The sequence below is a fragment of the Triturus cristatus genome, unplaced genomic scaffold (genome assembly GCF_964204655.1).
Source record: "Triturus cristatus unplaced genomic scaffold, aTriCri1.1 SCAFFOLD_194, whole genome shotgun sequence".
Lineage (NCBI taxonomy): Eukaryota > Metazoa > Chordata > Amphibia > Caudata > Salamandridae > Triturus > Triturus cristatus.
This window is the reverse complement of record NW_028188007.1, coordinates 789,279-808,196: the sequence shown is the minus strand read 5'-3', so window position 1 is coordinate 808,196 and position 18,918 is coordinate 789,279. Positions and strand designations below refer to the sequence as shown.

At 52.0% G+C, this 18,918-nt stretch overlaps 1 protein-coding gene across 1 annotated transcript in view; it reads right to left on the bottom strand.

The window, feature by feature from the left end:
- Nucleotides 1–6,323: 6,323 nt before the first annotated feature.
- LOC146770423 (voltage-dependent L-type calcium channel subunit beta-1-like) overlaps nt 6,324–18,918 on the bottom strand; it is a 301,827-nt gene continuing 289,232 nt past the window's right edge. The window contains exon 8 of the mRNA XM_085640460.1: nt 6,324–6,791. Within this exon, the coding sequence (XP_085496586.1) occupies nt 6,324–6,791 (468 nt within the window). The remainder of the gene's footprint in view (nt 6,792–18,918) is intronic.

Below are 18,918 nucleotides of genomic sequence, written 5' to 3'. Positions count from 1 at the left end.
CCGTTGCTGAAGGCATTGGCAAGCGATTGGGCTCAGAATGCTGAAAGGAGACGTGTCTGACAAAGTGATGCATGGAAACTAGGGCTGAGTGGAATTTGCGTAATGCCACTACGTGGAATTTAGTAAAAAATTGTGGAAAACGAGCGCACGTCCTGAGTAGGGCTGGGCGGACTTTACCTAGCGCAACTACGCACAATTTTGAAAGAAATTGTGGAAAACGAGCGCACAACCTGAGGGACCATGTGCCCGGGACTGGGGTCCCTCGTGCTTGGGCAGGCTCCCTGATCTCCCCGGCCTGGCTGTGTTGAGAAGCAGGGACCGACCCCGGGCTTCCTGAGTTTCGGTCAGGGCCTGGGAGCCCACGTCCTGCGGCCTGCCAAGTGTCCATCTGCCCGGGCCAAAGGTCCCTGGTGCAGAGCCACAGAGCCCAGGGCAGGCTCGGTGTGGGCAGCTGGGAGTCCTTTCGGTCCCGGCCATCTGGTCACACCTTTCCCTCGGACATCTGGTCGCACGCAATGCTTTCCAATGGGGCGACCAGATGGCCGGGCTGCCCTGGAAGTCCCGATGGGGGTTCATTCGCCTCCCCGATCCCAGGCAGGGCTCCAGGAGGTCGGGTGCGTCCAGGCCTAGGGTCCCCTCCGTCACTCGGTGTGCACGGTTTACCAGAAAGGGGGGTAGCCTCCCTCCAGATTACTAGGGGCAGGGTATGCCGGGACGCTCCTCCTGGGGATGGCGGTTCTCAGGCGGGGACCAGATGGGCTAATCCCGGACGACACTTCCCCGGGGCGCCCGGTGCTCCCTCCTCCAGCCTGCAGCGGGGCAAAGTGCCGGAACGGGATCCATGGGTCCCCCGGGCCCCAGGAGCTCCTGCGGGCCTCCCATGCCTGAGGCCCAGCGTGGGGTCTACGAGCCCCCCCGAGCCCTGCAGCCCCGGAGCCCTGGAGCACTGCAGCCCAGGAGCCCTACTGACCTGGAGCCCTGTAGCCCCGGAGCCCTGCAGCCCTGGAGCCCTACAGCTCCCGAGCCTTGCAGCCCCCCGAGCCCTGCAGGCCCCGTGCCCTGCAGCCCCTGAGTCCTGCGTGGGCAGGAGGGAACCCTAGCGCGAAGGCTCAGGGTTGGACAGATGGGTGTCCTTTCGGTCCCGACCATCTGGTCGCACCTCTCCCCTCAGCCATCTGGTCGCGCGCAATGCTTCCCAATGGGGCGACCAGATGGCCGGGCCGGCCTGGAAGTCCAGATGAGGGCTCATTTGCCTCCTGGATCCCAGCCAGGGCTCCAGGAGGTCGGGTGCGTCTGGGTCTAGGGTTCCCTCCATCACTCAGTGCGCACGGTTTACCAGAAAGGGGGGTAGCCTTCCTCCGGATTACTAGAGGCAGGGTATGCCGGGACACCCCTCCTGGGGATGGCGGTTCTCAGGCGGGGACCAGATGGGCTAAGCCCGGATGACACTTCCCCGGGGCGTCCGGTGCTCCCTCCTCCAGCCCGCGGCGAGGCAAAGTGCCCGGGACGGGCTCATGGGTCCCCGGGCGTCCGGGCCCCGGGAGCTCCTATGGGCCTCCCATGCCTGAGGCCCAGTGTGGGGTCTACTAGAGGCAGGGTATGCCGGGACACCCCTCCTGGGGATGGCGGTGCTCAGGCGGGGACCAGATGGGCTAAGCCCGGATGCCACTTCCCTGGGGTGTCCGGTGCTCCCTCCTCCAGCCCGCGGCGAGGCAAAGTGCCCGGGACGGGCTCATGGGTCCCCGGGCGTCCGGGCGCTCCTGCGGGCCTCCCATGCCTGAGGCCCAGTGTGGGGTCTATGAGCCCCCCCGAGCCCTGCAGCCCCAAAGCCCTGCAGCCCCGGAGCCCTGCAGGCCCGGAGCCCTACAGCTCCCGAGCCCTGCAGCCCCCCGAGCCCTGCAGGCCCCGTGCCCTGCAGCCCCCGAGCCCTGCGTGGACTGGCGGGAACCCTAGCGCGAAGGCTCGGGGTTGGACAGATGGGAGTCCTTTCGGTCCCGGCCATCTGGTCACGCGCAATGCTTTCCAATGGGACGACCAGAGGGCCGGGCCGGCCTGGAAGTCCGGATGAGGGTCCATTTGCCTCCCGGATCCCAGCCAGGGCTCCAGGAGGCCGGGCGTGTTTGCCCCTAGGGTCCCCTCTGTCAATCAGAGTGCGCGGGTTACCAGAAAGGAGGGTAGCCTTCCTCCAGATTACTAGGGACAGGGTACTCTGGGACCCCTCTCGGCCTAGCGGTCCTTAGCCGGCAGCTGGACAGGCCAGGATGCCGCCCCAGCCCTAGGTCTGTCCCAGGGCCTGCCGCGTGGCAGGCTGCCCCGGATGAGACCCGGCAGGCCTTCCCCTGCTGGGATGGGTCCAGGGGCCCCTGGGAGGGCGGCCTCCCCTCCCCAGGCTCCGTCCTGGGTCCTGCCACGTTGCAGGTGTGCCCGAACGAGTTCCCGCGAGCTCCGTCCTGGGTCCTGTCACGTGGCAGGGTGCCCTGGACGGGATCCGGAGGGCCCGGGGAGGCTTCCCCTGTGCCTCTGGGCCTGGGAGCCCCGGGTGGGTCTAGGGGCCCTGCCGGGCCCCGGGTCGGGGGCTTTGGCCCTGGGCCCGTTCCCCCGTCCCCAGCCTGCGGCACTGCCAAAGGCCCGGGACGGGGTTCCGATGTGGCCGGGGAGCCTCCCCTTGCTTGGCTGAGTTCAGGAGCTCTGGCCGGGCCCCTGAGGGCCCAGGTGAGGGCGGCCTCTCCACCCCGGGCTCCGACCTGGGTCCTGCCGCGTGGCAGGGTGCCCTGGATGGGATCCGGAGGGCCCGGGGAGGCTTCCCCTGCGCCTGGGAGCCCCGGCTGGGTCCAGGGGCCCGGCCGGGCCCCGGGTCGGGGGCTCTGGCCCTGGGCCCGTTCCCCCGTCCCCGACCTGCGGCACTGCCAAAGGCCCGGGACGGGGTTCCAATGTGGCCGGGGAGCCTCTCCTTGCTTGGCTGAGTTCAGGAGCTCTGGCCGGGCTCCGTCCTGGGTCCTGCCGCATGGCAGGGTGCCCTGGATGGGATCCGGAGGGCCCGGGGAGGCTTCCCCTGCGCCTCCGGGCCTTGAAGCCCCAGCTGGGTCCAGGGGCACCGCCGGGCCCCTGGCCGGGGGCTCCGGCCCCGCCCCCTGGACTGCGGCACTGCCAAAGGCCCAGGACGGGGTTCTGATGTGGCAGGGGAGCCTCCCCTTGATCGTCTGGGTTCAGGAGCTCTGGCCGGGCACCTGGGGGCCCCGGGGAGGGCAGCCTCCCCCACCCCGGGCTCTGTCCTGGGTCATGCCGCGTGGCAGGGTGCCCGGGACGGGCTCCGGAGGGCCCGGGGCGGCTTCCCCTGCGCCTCCGGGCCTGGGAGCCCCAGCTGTGGGGCCCCTGGTTGGGGGCTCCGGGCCCCGTCCCCCGGCCTGCGGCACTGCCAAAGGCCCGAACGGGGTTCCGTTGTGCCCGGGGAGCCTCCCCTTGCTCGTCTGGGTTCAGGAGCTCCGGCCGGGCCCCTGGGGGCCCCAGGGAGGGCGGCCACCCCACCCCGGGCTCCGTCCTGGGTCCTGCCGCGTAGCAGGGTGCCCGGGATGGGGTCCGGAGGGCCTGGGGAGGCTTCCCCTGCACCTCTGGGCCTGGAAGCCCCGGCTGGGTCCAGGGGTCCGGCCGGGTCCCGTGCCGGGTGCTCCACCCTGGGCCCCGTCCCCCGGCCTGCCGCTCTGCCAAGGACCCGGGACTGGGGTCTGTCGGTCCCATGTAGGCCTCCCCTGCTTGTCAATATGTCCATGGGCCCCGGGTCTGAGGGCCTGTCAGGTCCCCCATGCAGCCTCCATGGCTGGGGCCCAGCTGGGGCCCTGGGCCTCCGGTCCTCCATGCCCCGGCGCCCGCACATTCTTTCATTGGGGCACAGAGCGTCCAGATGGCTTCCCTTTCGAGCCTGGCCATCTGGTCACGCCTGTCCCCTCGGCCATCTGGTCGCGCCTGTCCCCTCGGCCATCTGGTCGCGCGCAATGCTTTCCAATGCGGTGACCAGATGGCTGGGCTTGCCTGGAAGTCTCGATGAGGGTCCATTTGCCTCCCGGATCCCAGCGAGGGCTCCAGGAGGTCGGGTACATTCGTGCCTTGGGTCCCCTCTGTCACCTCGTGCGCACAGATTACAAGAAAGGGGGGTAATTTTTAGGGGTGGGCAGAAAATTACGCTCCGCCAGCATAGCAGATAAAGCCAGCCACCCCTGCTCACCGGCCCGGTCCCTGCTTCTGAAAGCAGCCAGGCCGGGGAGAGCCTCCCCGAGCCCCGGTGGACACCCTTCCCCAGCGCCCGGACCCTCGGCTGGCTTGCAGGATGGGGGGCTCATGCACCCCAGGGCCTGCCAGACAGAGCACAAACCCCAGGCCCGGTCCCAGCGTCCAAACCCTAGCCAGGCCGGGGAGAGCCTCCCCTGACCCCGGTGGACACCCTTCCCCAGCGCCCGGACCCTCGGCTGGCTTGCAGGACGGGGGGCTTACGCACCCCGGGGCCCGCCACACAGAGCACGAGCCCCGGGCCTGGTCCCAGCTTCCGAACCCTAGTCAGGCCGGGGAGAGCCTCGCCGGGCCCCGGTGGACACCCTTCCTCAGCGCCCGGACCCTTGGCTGGCTTGCAGGACGGGGGGCTCTCGCACCCAGGGGCCCACCGGACAGAGCACGAGCCCCGGTCCCAGCTTCCGAACCCTAGCCAGGCCGGGGAGAGTCTCCCCGGGCCCCGATGGAACCCCGGTCACCAGCGCCCGGACCCTCGGCTGGAACCAAGGAGGGTTAAGCTCAGGCCACGTCCCCTCTCCGACGGCCTGCCCGGGGAGCCCATTTTTCTCGACTATTAAGCCCCCAAGTAGTGGGGGCTTACAGAAGTTTGGAGAAGGACAAAAGTTGGAGTTAGCCCGGCCACCAGCCCACAGGGCCATCTGGTCACCCAGCCCACAGGGCCAACTGGTCACCCGGCCCGCGGGGCCATCTCGTCATCCGGCCCGGGGAGCCATCTGGTCACCCGGTCCGGGGGGCCATCTGGTCGCCCGGCCCGCAGGGCTATCTGGTCGTGCAGCCAGGTGACCAGATGACCCGGGACGACCCAGTGCCCGAATGGCCTGGGAGGGTGCCGTACCCAGCTGCCCTTGCAGTCCAGCGAGGGTGGCCAGGCGCTCCGAGGCTGCCGCTCGGGAGGCTCCTTCCCCATGGCTGCCGCTGCTCGCCTCTCTGCTCGACTTGCCCGGGAGCAGCCAGAAGGGGAGGCCCGGCCCCAGGACATCTGGTCACCCTGCCGACCCGCAAGGGATGGTGGCCCCAATCCCTGCACCCCGGTGGGGCAGGGATGGGAGGGGGAGGCCCCCATGCCAGAGGGCACGTGGTGGAGGCAGCCTTCCGCAGGCCTGCTTTACCCCCTCTCCGCAGGCCTGCTTTACCCCCTCTGCATCCCTCCCACCTTTTTGCTCTATCAATTAGCAATTCCAACAATTTGTTATGCCTTTTTATTCTTATGTCCTTGGTTTTAGGACATGCACCTGAAATATGTGAAATTGTTTCACACACATCTTTACAGTATCTACAAGTAGCAAATGTGTGATTTCTTCCCCTAGTGATGGTTTCTCTAGTACACAGGAAATTTGCTCTCAACATCAGTGCAGCTATGTATTGATTTTCTTTTATTTTATTATGTTTGCTGATCCAAAAATTTGAGGTTGGATTGCTTGCTAAGTATTTTACACCATCATCTTGGACAGGGAGATTTGCCCATTTCTCAAATTCCTCTTTCCTCCAATCATATGTTGCTAACAAATCCAATTCATGACTGAGAAATCTACTGTCTAAAATGTTGAGTTTGTGTGTTTTAATGATGCTATCAATTTTTTCATTGATTACTTCTCCTGCATACATGAATGAATGAGATATGTATAGATCTGGAGCTTCCCTTAGATACAATAAGTTATTAACTTTGTTCAGACCAATTGTCGTACATAACTTTGGACTACTGAGGCCCCCAAAGGATCTTTTCGAATACAGGAGACCATCACATTTGTATGCAGGTAGGTGTAGAACATGTTTGACATACTTTCTTATTGTTTGATCCAGAATGTTTAAAGTTTTTGCTTCTGTTCCTGTCATTTCCAGTTTAAATGACAGTTTAGGGATCAAGTATTGACACAATATTTCTATTCTCTGTGTGGGCTTAAGTGGTAGATTGTCGAGTTTTTGAGCCCAGTCAACAAGAACCTCATTAATTTTGTTGTTGCTTGAATGGCCGGTGTGTGGATCAAAGTTCAGTCCGAGGTATCTCTCACTTTCTCCTGCATGGTCAAGTCAAGTGCCACCTCTTAACGAATATAAACATCCCGCCCCCAGTTATCCATGTCATTCTTGTTCCTGGCCATGACATCTACTTCATTTTGGCAATACCGGTCTCGGGCTTTGCTGCACCCCTTTGGCTGCCGGTTGTGATTCTCTTGGTCAGGCCCCAATTTGTCCCAGGAACACTGCGGCTGGTGCCGAACGAGGCCACCACGGTACGCTCCAGGCCCCCGTGGATCCAGCTCAGGGTCCTCGTACGGGTCTGTCTCGATGTCCATGCATGAGTCGCCAGGCTCTGTGTAGGCCGAATCCCGGCTGCCTTGGGTCTCCGAGTCAAACGTCTCCTGTCTGATTAAGCAATGGGTGACACTGCAGCTGTGTTGCTGCCCGGAGCAGAGGTGGGCACTCTTGCACAAGTCTTCCTGGTAATCGTGCATTCCCATTCTTTGGTCCAGCACGTATTCGGGCCGCTGGTCCCCGTGCAAGTGAGGCCCCTTGTTAGTAGAAGCAAGCATTTCGCACACCATGCAAAGACAAAAGAACAGAGAACAAATCTGTTAGCAGACAATCTGGTAACTCAGAGTATCACAAAGCTAAAGCATGTTACACAAACAAAAGCAGAAATCTACTTGGGATACTTATCGCCTCCTTAAACTCTTTTTTTTTTAACTTTCAACATTTGCCTCAAAACAACAAAAGGTTCTCGACCCAAACGAAAGCATTTCATGGCTCCTCCGCTGTGATGGAGGGTTGATCATATGGTTTGCGGATATTCAGAGAAATTAACTGTTAGAACTATTTAGATGTCGCTGAATGGGATTTTTAGAACCCGTCTTCCTGTCAGGAGATTCAATCAAAAATAATGAGTGTACTAGTTTTAAGTTTAGTATTTGCCTTTTTCTCCTTTTTTGGTTTCATCTCATGCAATTTAACTTTATTGAACATTCGCTTCTGAAAACATTAAATTCTGTTTTCAGTAACAAACATTATTTATGGTATTTATAGCAGTGAGGAACTTAAATGCAATTAGTCCTTCTAGCTCTTTCTCTCCCTCTTCTGCAGTACTCTGACTGACAAGGCCCATTTGTGGCACCAGAAGAGGTGAAGGTGAGACATCAGACATAATTAGATGCTGTGAATAGCAATGAGATATGTAGTCAGCATGCAAGGATACGGAAACATGCAGGTATGTTTACAGTGCCAATTCAGGACAGTGAGCACATGCAGAATGCATATGGAAAAAGACAGTTTGGGGCATTGTCTCATCACACAATGACTGAAGCAACATGCTGTTTACTGATCTTGCAATGAGCCATACCGGATACCACACAGGACATGATCAAGAGTAAAATCACTCCATTGTCACTATGCTATCAAAGTGAGATGTCAGATGTGTAAGATCAGACAGCGTAACAGGGGTGGATCCAACAAGCAAGGCTCCTGTGTGCCTTTTTGTAAACATTTCCAGGCTACCCATGAACACTGAGACTTCTGACCTAACCTACGAAAACAGTGAATTAGCGATGATTTGAACTGTCAACTATGTGGCATCTGGAGAGGATGGCACATTACCCCAAAAAAGGAGAAACTGAAGACCTGCCCAGGTCAAGACATGGTGGCTGACTTGGATTCAAGTGTCATGGCTCCTGTCTTACGCCTGGAAGGACTAGCAGTTTACCCCAAACATGGGAAGAATATTGGTGCACAATGCCCTCTAGACAGTCTTCAGAGCAAGAGACCCAGATATTATTTTTAAAAAGTGGGACTAGTAGGGTGGGGGGTAATACATAAGTGAGCCACATGGCAAACTTCTTGATGCCAAAGCTGGCAAGCGTGTTAGTCTTGCTTTTCCACACAACCTACAGTCATAGTGCTGCTTTCTAATTGACACAGTTCTAGGATCAAAACCCACCAAAGAAATTGGCACATGTCTTACAAATCTTTCTCTAGAGCTTTTCCGTTCGGTGGAAAATGTAAGTTGGTGGCCAGACGCCTAGTAGGATCCAACTGATGCCCACAATGCTGCATTGGAGATAACCTTCCTTCCATTGTCTTAGGTGCCAGCCAGACTGTCCAATTCCAAGCTGGTAATGCCAGCACCACTGGGGCCAGCTTTCAGTAGTTTCGAACTGCTCTAATACAGCACCCCAGCACCAGAGACTTTGCCAGGCTTAGCAGGTGGGGACAGAATGTCAAACCCAACACGACAGGGTTATCTCACTGGCAGCAGCAACGAAGGGTAAGGGCAAGAAAGAGTGGGCTTAACTTCCAAAGAGGACCTCTATTTTCAATGGATGCTGGTAAAGAGGCTAATGAATTTCTCTTCCTGAGGGTCAAGGACTTAATACTTGATTAAGGATTAGCAGATTTGGTTCCATTTTACGTTTTCAATGAATGAGACGTTCAATTAACCCTTGCACCTATTTGCACACAACGTGAAAGACAGAGGTCCTGGCACACAGAGATTGCATTAGTGTACGTTTACTTTACGTCCGCACACAGCAAGAATAACACGTTTCACCTAATATGAAGCCTGGAAAGGCTTCTCTCAGTATTTTTTAAAACTGATTTTAACTTTGCTGCAAAATTTTGTACTGTTGCTTGCTGGGTAATTGTATTGCTTTATGTGCCTTCTGAATTGCTGCCACTTTTTTTAACTTTCGGAGTGTGTTCTACTCCTAACTGCTTTTTGCACTTTTTCCGGGGCCAGTTTGACCTTAGCGGCCATTTTGGCTGTGCCTCGCGCCATTCCCGGTCAGCGCTCTAGTTGCTGCATGCCGTCCTGATACAACCCTACTTAATGGGATGTGATTGGGCGTGCAGCGCTTGAAAAGGTTTCTCTCTATTTTTTAAAATTGATGTGAACTTTGCTGCTAAATTTTGTACTGTCACTTGCTAGCTAATTGTACTGCTTTATGTGCCTTCTGAATTGCTGCCACTTTTTTAACTATCGGAGTGTGATATACTCCTAACTGCTTTTTGCACTTTTTGCGGGCCAGTTGAACTTATCGACCATTTTGGCTGTGCCTCGCGCCATTCCTGGTCAGCGCTCTAGTCGCCGCACGCCGTCATGATACAACCCTACTTAATGATCTGGTCGGACGCGCAGCGGATGCACGCTGATGGCGTGCCGAAGGCACGCCTAAGGCAAGCCCGTCTGCGCCAAGTCAGCGGCCAGGGCCAGCAATGCTGCCTGATTTGAGCCGGCAGTGAGGAACAGGCTCCAGTTTGCTGGGGATTCCCTAAAAGCACTTCGGCCTTCTCCCTGCCTTATACTTAGCAGCAGTGCTATGCCTATCCATCCGGATTTTGTTTGCACAGCCTGTGGCTTTGGACCAACATTAGAGCTTCCCTCTAACGGTGCGCTTAGCAAATCTTCAGGGGCCCCTCGTATTAGAGCTGCCCTTATCAATGTTAGATCACTTAGGAAGCATCACGATGACGTGTTCGATCTGGTCTCTGATAATTCGTTGGACTTATTGTGCATCACGAACACTTGGCTGGATGCCTCCTCTAATCCAATTGTTGCGCTGATTACCCCTGTAGGTTATAAGCTCTGTCGAGTGGTTCGCCCAGTTGGCAGGGGGGGGTGGTTTAGTCATTTTGCACAAGGATAACTGGGTCCTCCAAAGCAAAGCCTCTAGCCTCTGGTGCGAGTGTGAGGCTTTGGACTTTAGTATCCATCTTTCTGCCCACTTTACACTAGGCGGCTCCCTCATTTATCGTGACCCCGGTCCGGCTAGCACTTTTCCTAAATCTTGTGGGGATACCGTAGTTGAGAGGGCTCTGTGTTTCTCCCACTACATGGTTTTTTGAGACGTGAATGTTGCAAAATATATATGTATTTCCATATAAATTCATATGTATGCACTCACACTAACATGAGGCCCAGAGCTCCAAAGGGCTTTCTATCTGAGTTTGCCTGGACAAGCTTCCAGCTGCTATTCTAAATCAGCCTTAGACGTCACTTTCCTAGTCCTAAGTTTCTTACACAGTGCCGAGCCAGCCTTTCTGGTCTGACAATATCTAGCCATTTATAATTGGCATGTTACACATCCCTGTTAGCCATATTTGGCTTGGTGCCATATTCTAGTTCTGCTGACATGGCATTACTCAATGTATATAGCACCTAGAAACCTGTCACTCTGGGAAGAAGCAGTCTGAGAGCCCCTAAGGTGGCAGATCTGACGTCTTCCTTGCTAATTAGCAATGATGCATGCTTTTGGTACCAACAAATAAATTTCACTCTGTTTCTGAGCAGACCTGCTAGGTCTGGTGAGTTTCATTCATTTGCTCCTGGGAGGGTGCCAGTATTTCCCCATCAGTGAACCTTCACTTTGATCAATGTGAGGCTAGGGACTCTATCGACTTTCTTGACTCCCTTCAACTGGCTCAACTTTCCCAATAGGTCAATCACCCTACACATCAAGGGGGCCACATCTTAGATCCAATTTGCTCCAACTTTCCTATTCAGGTGGTTGAGCCCACTCCCGTCTCTTGGTCGGATCATTCTCTTATCTGCTTCTCCTGGGAAGTCACCCAGCCTGCACGGCTGGCTCGATGCCACCGCCCTCCGACATTTAGGAAAATTGACCCTCTTCGATTCAATAGCAACTTGGCTGCTTCTAGGCCCTCCCCCCTTCAGCAAGATCTTGAAGGGAGTGTGACTGTGTTTTCCAAATGGATTTCTGATTCAGTGGCTGCACTTTCCTCACCGCGCTTGCCCAAGCTTGGGAGGGAATCCCCTTCTAAACCTTGGTTTTCGCCTGAGCTTAAAGTCCTGAAACAAGAGTCTAAGATATTGGAGAGGGGTGGTGCTCTAGTAGCTACAGCCCCTTGGCGAAACATACGCTCAGAATCAAACAAAAAAGCTATTAGGCCGCTATAGCTGTAGCCAAAGGCCGATACTTTACAACGCGTATCGACCGGGCAATTGGAAGGAAATTGTTTCCTTTGTCCAAAGTTTTATGTCTCCCAGTGCTCAGGCACGGTCTGCTCCAGCTTTGGAGCAATACTCTTGCCAAGTTTTTTCTGGACAAGATCTGCAATATTCAAGCTACTTTTTCCTCCTGTGCTACTCCACCCATGGCTCCTCCATCTGCCCGGCCTTTAGCTGACCCTACTCATACTCTGTCAACTATTTTGCTAATAGATCTGTCCAGCACCCTTAAAATTCTTAAAGGTTTGAAATCGGGTTCTCCTTCGGACCCTTGTGCTGCCAGACTCTTGGCCTCAGCTGCTGACATTATCAATCCTGAAGTTAATAAGATTAACACGTCTCTGCGGGATGCTTTTGTTCCAACGACCTGGAAGCAGGCTAAAATCCTCCCCCTCGTTAAGAAGCCGCCTTTGGACCAGTCGACTCCCGGAAACTACCGTCCTATTTCGCTCCTGCCAAGTTTGGCTAAGGTATGCGAGAAGGTGGTTACAAATCAACTTACCGAGTATGTCGAGGCCAAGGGCTTGCTCCACCCGGCTCAATCTGGCTTCCGGGCTTCATATAGCGCGGAGACCGCATTGTTGGAGGTGTCAGAGGCGATCTGTGAGTGTCTGGATGCCGGCGGGAGAGCGGCGTTGGTTATGCTGGACCTCTTGGCGGCATTCGATACGGTGCCCAACTCCTTGCTTTTTGATCGTCTCTCGGGGATTGGTCTATCTGGAGCTGGATCAGGTCCTTCCTAGAAGGTCGTTCGCAGCAGGTCTGGCTTCCACCTTGTGCCTCCGCACCTCAGCCTGTGGCTATGGGTGTCCCGCAGGGGTCATCCCTTAGCCTCCTTTTTAACATCTATGTCACCCCGCTGGTTTATTTAGCGGAGACATTAGGGGCTAGGGTGATGGCCTACGCTGATGATCCCAGCTTCTGTTTTCATGGGGAAGGGACGATGATTCAGTCTTTTCTGCTCAACACTGTTCGTCCTCTGTCTTTCACTGGCTCACTCAGGTGCAGCTTAAGTGCAATGAGGAGAAATCCGAGATCCTTTTGTATGGCAAATTTCCTGCCAACTTCAGAGAGAAGCTGTGGCCCCCGGGTTTCCCCCAGCACAGCTCGAAGGGAAACTCTGCTAAGAATCTGGGGGTTTGGTTCAGTGAGAACTTGACATTTTCTACCCAGGTCAAGAAGCTGGCTGGGACCTGCTTTGGCATTTTGAAAACTCTGAGAAAGTTTCTTCCTCTTCTTCCAAGATCTGCAAAGGAAACGGTTGTCCGCGCTCTGATCCTTTCCCGTTTAAATTACCCCAATGCACTGTACACTGGCATCCCGGGCTACCTCTTGAACAAACTGCAGTTAGTCCAAAACTCGTCCGCCAGACTCCTGCTAGGTCTTTCCAGCAGGTGCAGTGTGAGCGCTCATTTGCGCTCTCTGCATTGGCTTCCGGCGGAGGCTTGAATAAAATTAAAAATTCTGACTATTGCCCATAGTGCTCTCCATGGCCTGGGACCCACCTACCTTCAGAAGAGGTTTGCCTTTTAGGTCCCTGTGAGACAACTGCGTTATTCCTCTCAGCTTCTGGCTCAGATCCCTCGGTTCAATCGCCAAAGACTTGGTGGGAGCTCTCTTGCTCGAAAAGCTACTCTGGCATTGAGCGCATTGCCGCTGGCTCTGCGCGGCATGCAAGATCCTGCCACTTTTAAGAAAAAGTTAAAAAACCTTTCTCTTTTAGCTCTGCCTTTTGACCTTGGCCCCTTTTCAGGTTCGTGCGGGACACTCCACGGAGTAGTAACAATAGATATGGTGGTATAGGTGATAGGTTACAGGCGCCTAAAGGTAAATTCACCAAATATTATCAATAATAACTATTAGTTTATATTGGTGCTTAAAGGTTAGAGAGAACCACCTGCCTCTCTAAAGTTTGTGGCAAAAAGCAATAAAGAAATGTGCATTAAACACCCAAGCACACATAAAAATTGTTATTGAAATTTCTTCATATGACATAGTATCATGCAAGGTACAAAGAATCAATCCATTTCTTTCTGTCTTTTTCCTTTGTTTTTCCTTATGTTTAATAGTTCTTCATGTTTTCAGTCAATATGCAGTTCCGAGGCCAAAACGTGTTTCGTCGACTCAGTAGGTTGTACATGCGACTTGATCATGGTATATTTAAATTTGAAGTGAGGCGATAATTCCAAGCCACACTGGTTCTGTGGCGTGAGGAGAAAACCCAGTAAGGACTGTAGGGCCGTTATCCATTAGGTGTTCTTGACTTTTTATAGAATTTTCATATCTGTATTGTGTGAATGGTCGAGCCGCCGATAAGCGTGCTGCTCTCCTCAACGCCGGACTCCAAAATGCGAGTCACGGAGTATCTGTGCGCGGTACAAATTCATATAACATAACATAGTTCACAATAGCAAGTGCCATTTTCTTTCAACAATTAACATCAACATATTCATCAATATACATAAGAGAAGTATTCTTTTGCAGATCACTGTGTATTTAAACATTGATCATTTGCACGTTGTATAATTCACTCTCAAATATGCAAAATACGATATACATTTTTGCAAAATACCCATTAATTAATTCCTTCACTGCTGAAATTTTGAAACCAGTACATCAAATAAGTATGCTTTTTTCCTAAATTACACCACAGTGGTCACATTTTATGATACTTGCACTGTTAATTCGACCGTCATCATATCAGATATCTGTGAAATAGTTCATCCCTTGCCAAAAGTGTCATCCAGAATCCCGAAGCAGAATTGGCAGAAACCCATGCAAGGCAGTACAAAATGTAGTGAAGGCAGCAAACATGGGAAGAATGTGAATACATACCAAACCTCCTTCTCCAAAACAGCATGAAGCATTAGAGGATCTTATAACTGTAATGCGAACACTCTGTGTACATACTGAGTTGCCCATGCCCCAAAAGTTACGTAGGGAGCATTATTTTTGAAGTACATAAATGCATACTGCAAAATATCAGGGTTATTATAAACAACAAACCCAGTTATCCAATGTCATGCCACTTCTATCCAGTACATGGTAGAGATCACGATCTCCTGCCTTACTTTGTAATAGATTCTGTCCTGTGTAACATTACACAGGGAGACAGAGTAAGGGCATTAAGAATACTAGACTCAAGGTATATATTGGTGTTAGTTAGCAGACAGCCACATGGTTTGAATAGAGATGAGAAGTTACATGTATATTTATAAAGTTATAAAGAAAAATAATTCCCCCTTCCTTATCTATTCTGGGGAACACAGAGTTCAACTTTTTTGACTTTGTTTATTTTTTTGCACAGCATTGGTGGCTCATATATAGCTAATTTGAAACTTGACTAGTGAGATTGCCCACTTGGGTGCGATTGTGAAATTGATATGCTGAATCGATAAATAGACTGATTTGAAGACTTGATACTCTAGAAATGGATAAGCATTTGATGTAAACATTGCACGAGTCACAAAATGTGTCCAGTGTGATGTTAATGAAAAAACAAAAATAGTTATTAAATGAAATGGTTTTGAAATGTTGATATTGAAGGAGTTAATTCATGGAAATTTTCATAAGACAATGCAAAATTGTAATTTGCACATTTCAAATTAAATTACACATTGAGCCACTGATTTTAAAAAAAATATGCTACGTACTGTAAAACAGTAAATTATTTTATGTTTATTGATCACTAAGGGTGTAGGAAAACATTGTTGAAACAAAATGGTGTTTGCTATTGTGAACAAGACTACAATGAAGCTTAGATGCTTTAATTTGGCTGTGTGCAGGAGCAAAAAGAAGCAACCGTCACAAGTACTGGTGCCTCGGTCTTTTACCTGGTAAAGAGGGTGGTGGAGACGCCTGCTGCACAAAAGAAGCGGATCTGAGGTGACTGAGTGTTTGTCACATTCGGACTGGTGGGGCCATAATGAGTGATATCGTAATGGCAGCGGACTCAAGCACAGGGTATAATTTTGAGGCTGTAATGGAGCAAATATCAAAGCCCACCGGGGTAAGAGATCAGCGAGCACCATAAGTACCATAAAGCCCTGCGCTACGCAAGAAGGGAGGGCAGGACATTCCCATTTTAAAACCTTGACGGGTGATTGCAATTTTGATGTGCGACTTGTGAGAAGTTGGCCTGGTATATACTGGTCACTAGTTAAAGTGGCCACCTTGCACCAGTCCAATTCGACTCTTTTCATAGATAGGTTTAAGACAACCTTTTAAAGGAAGCTATCCTAGTGGTAGCTGTGGAGAGCAGCCTTCAGGCTAAGTCTCAGAGGAATGTAAAGCAGCTAGTTTTACCTTATAATCTCTTGAATTACCAAATGAAAGGACACCACACAGGTATATATATATAAAATATATATGTATTTATTTCTAACACACTCTACTAATCTCTTTATGAGATTAGAAGTCAAGGACATATGCAAAAATCAACAACAAGTTAAGCACATATTTGGCTGTGACCCTAGGGGCGTACCAGACCGTATACTAAAAGAGACTTAGGAAGATCGACTTGCGAGGGGACAAGGCCTAGGGCTTGTAGAAGCGCTGGGGCCTCACTAAACCACCCAAGGCAGGTAAGTAAACCACCCACGGGAGACGCATGCAGTGTGAGAACACAGCCGCGGATCCCAATAGACTTCAATGGAGCAAGTCGAGGTTGGAATTTTAAAGTTTTAGGATACTTCGGGAGAGTCTACAAGCAAGTCACTTACAGGGTAAGTAGTTCTAGAGCCAACACCCACAGGAGCACCGTAGTGCTGGAGTTACCTCACCCAGGGAAGCCGGGTGCATAGGTGTCTTTTGGTGTCGGGTCGCGGCGTTGTTTTCAATGGGAGCCAAAGAAGACTTGCTGCTTGTGAAGACAGAAGTGTCCGGTGGAATCCAAGGCTGGATTCAGAAGAAGGAAGACCTGGAAGCAGAGGAGACAGTGTTCAAAGTCACTTGCCAGCGACCCGGGCCAGGAAGCTGGATGCCCACAGTAGTCGGGTGATCATGGGTGTCTTGACTCTTCAGCCACGAGGTCCAGGAGGCGTCGACGACAACCCGGAGTTGGATTCAGTGTGTCCCATGAAGTCTGCAGCTTACTGAGGTGTCGGCAACCGGATTGGAGCCAACAAGCCTTGGCAACAGCAAGTCTTGTGGAAAATGAAGAAAGTCAGTGGTGCAGACCAGCAAGGTCTGAAGGACTCACCCAGCAAGGGTAAGTCAGGGCAGGCCTGGAGCAAACAGGGGAACCCTTTGGTTCTGTAGAAAAGTCTTCTGGGGACCCACAAGCCAACCGGCAAGGGATCGTGAAGACGCCTCGGGAGGATTCACTCACCAGGAGCCCACGGTCACTCTGGATGAGGTAGGATTCTGATTTTCAGAGGAAATCCTGCTGGAGGCTTGGACCACACGTGGTCCAAAGCACAAGTTCGTAGAATGTCGTGAAGGAGTTGCACTCAACAATAGTGCACGGTACCCGGGTATTGCTGTTCCTCGTCACTTGTGGGGTCCACTTGCCTCAGCTTCGCTGGGGACTCACGATGGCCTTGGAGAAGTAAGGAAATCCACTTCCGGGGCTGCAGGGACTTTGGACTCCGGTGGGAGCAGGAAAGTTTGCGACCGTTGATGCAAAGTTTTGGTGCCTGCCAAGCAGGGGAGTCACTCCTTGACTCCAAGGGAGATTCTTCAGTCTTCCAAAGGTAGCAGAACATCGAAGGTCCAGGATTCTTCTTTCAGAGCGTCGTCCAGGGATATCTAGTTTGCAATGGCAAGGGTTCCCTAACTTATACTACAAGGAAGGGAGGGACTTGCTCTATGACCACTCCTATGGGAGGGTCAGGGGAGTGGGTAGCTACACCCACTTCCCTTTGTCCAGTTTCACGCCAGAGCAGGGGATGGAAGCCCCTGAAGTGGTTTGAACTGGCATACACACAGAGGAGCCTACTGCTCCCCCAGTGCAGGACTTCAAAGCACTCTAGAAGTGCACCCACCTAGCCCCAGTACACTAAATCCTGTCTTGAAGGTGGTTACACCTCCCCGTGACAGGATGCCTATTGTTGGGCCTCCTCCACTGCGAGTTTCGGTCAGCTGCAGGAGGGCAGCCCAGTGTCTGTGCTGGAGGCATCCATTTTGTGATGCCAGGGCTCTTCAGGATTCTACCGTGTTTCCACAGTGGGTACATGTCTATCCCTCTAGAAGGGTGGGATCATACTCCCACACCAGTTACTGGTGTGGGGGTATGATTCCAAAGCGTTTGACACCAAACACAACATGTTTTGATGCAGCCATCCCAAAGTTAGCATTTACCACTAGGTTATAATGCACTTAAGAGTATATGGTTTAACCACATCCACAAACAGCCACAGAGAATGGACTCAGAGCTGCAGAGGCACCCCCTCACATGGAAACCAAGCACCCTGCCCTCAGGATTGTTAGGGCCTGCCTTAGGGGTGACTGATAGGTTTATATGTGTGTGTAAGGTGAGATATAGGGAACCTATACCTCAGTGAGGAGTGCTAACACTACCTCACCCAGGCTGCATTAGCAGGCCTGTGGTGTCAGATTTAGTTTGCTTCCCAGGGGTGGCATAATACATGCTTCAGCCCCTGGTAGGCCTGTGAAGTACCTATGCCCTTTGTACCTAAGGTACCATATGCTAGGGGCTAATAAGGTACCACAGTATCCAATCACTAGTGCATCTAATATGCACTCCAAGTTGTTTAGAGAGAACAGAGAGGCTGGGGCCCGCATTAGCAGGGACCCAGCCAGTCTATAGCCAGAAACTAGTGTAAACATCAGAAAAGTGGGGGCAACATAAGTGGAGATCCTACTCTCCTACACGACTATACGCCAGGCCTGTGAACAAGGGCGTGGTAGCCGGAAACGCGTCAGGCCATGCATTTCTGACTTTTGTTCTGGCTGTTTTTCGCTGTTATCCTCATTAAATATGTGTTTAACCTACCTGGAAGGCGAAAACCTTGTTGATATATATATATATACTCATATCTACCACTGTTTAAGCTTACTTCACTTTTAAATACATCAAGCTCATCATGTTTAAATGTACTTCTTGGATTCTAAAGTTTCTCCTCTATTTTAAACAATATAAATATTAAGTTTAGCACTATGCCGCAGGACAAGGTTGGTGCAACATACAATATAAGGAATATTCAAAAGACAAAGCAGTTTCCCTTACCTAATGTTGATAGAAAATGGATCTTAAGTCGGGTAATGAAATGTAAATTTGGCCAGTGAAGGTACCTCTTGAAAATGACAGAAAACCTGATGCCTGGTACCCGCTAACAGCACAAATTTCCAGATCTTAAGCTCTCTTGTTAAGTAGGCAATCCTGCACCCCTGCAGAAGCACACCTCAAAAGGAGGTTGAGGACTCTTCATAGTCATGCATTTATGTATTTATATTTGTAGGGGATCCACATGAAAATAAAAACTCACAAAATATAATCTGCCAATAATTACATAAAACTCTCCCCACAAAAATGTCCACCTGTATTTAATTTCTAAACTCAACCAAACTCAACAGGGTAATTTACTATTCAGAGTCTGATTCTAGCATAGTTGAGTTTAGGGGAAGGTCAAAAGTTTTCAAAGGAGATGTTTATGCAAGTTTTATTTTCTGATAGTTTTTGTTCTGAAAACATTTATTTACAAAATATCAGTCTACGGTCT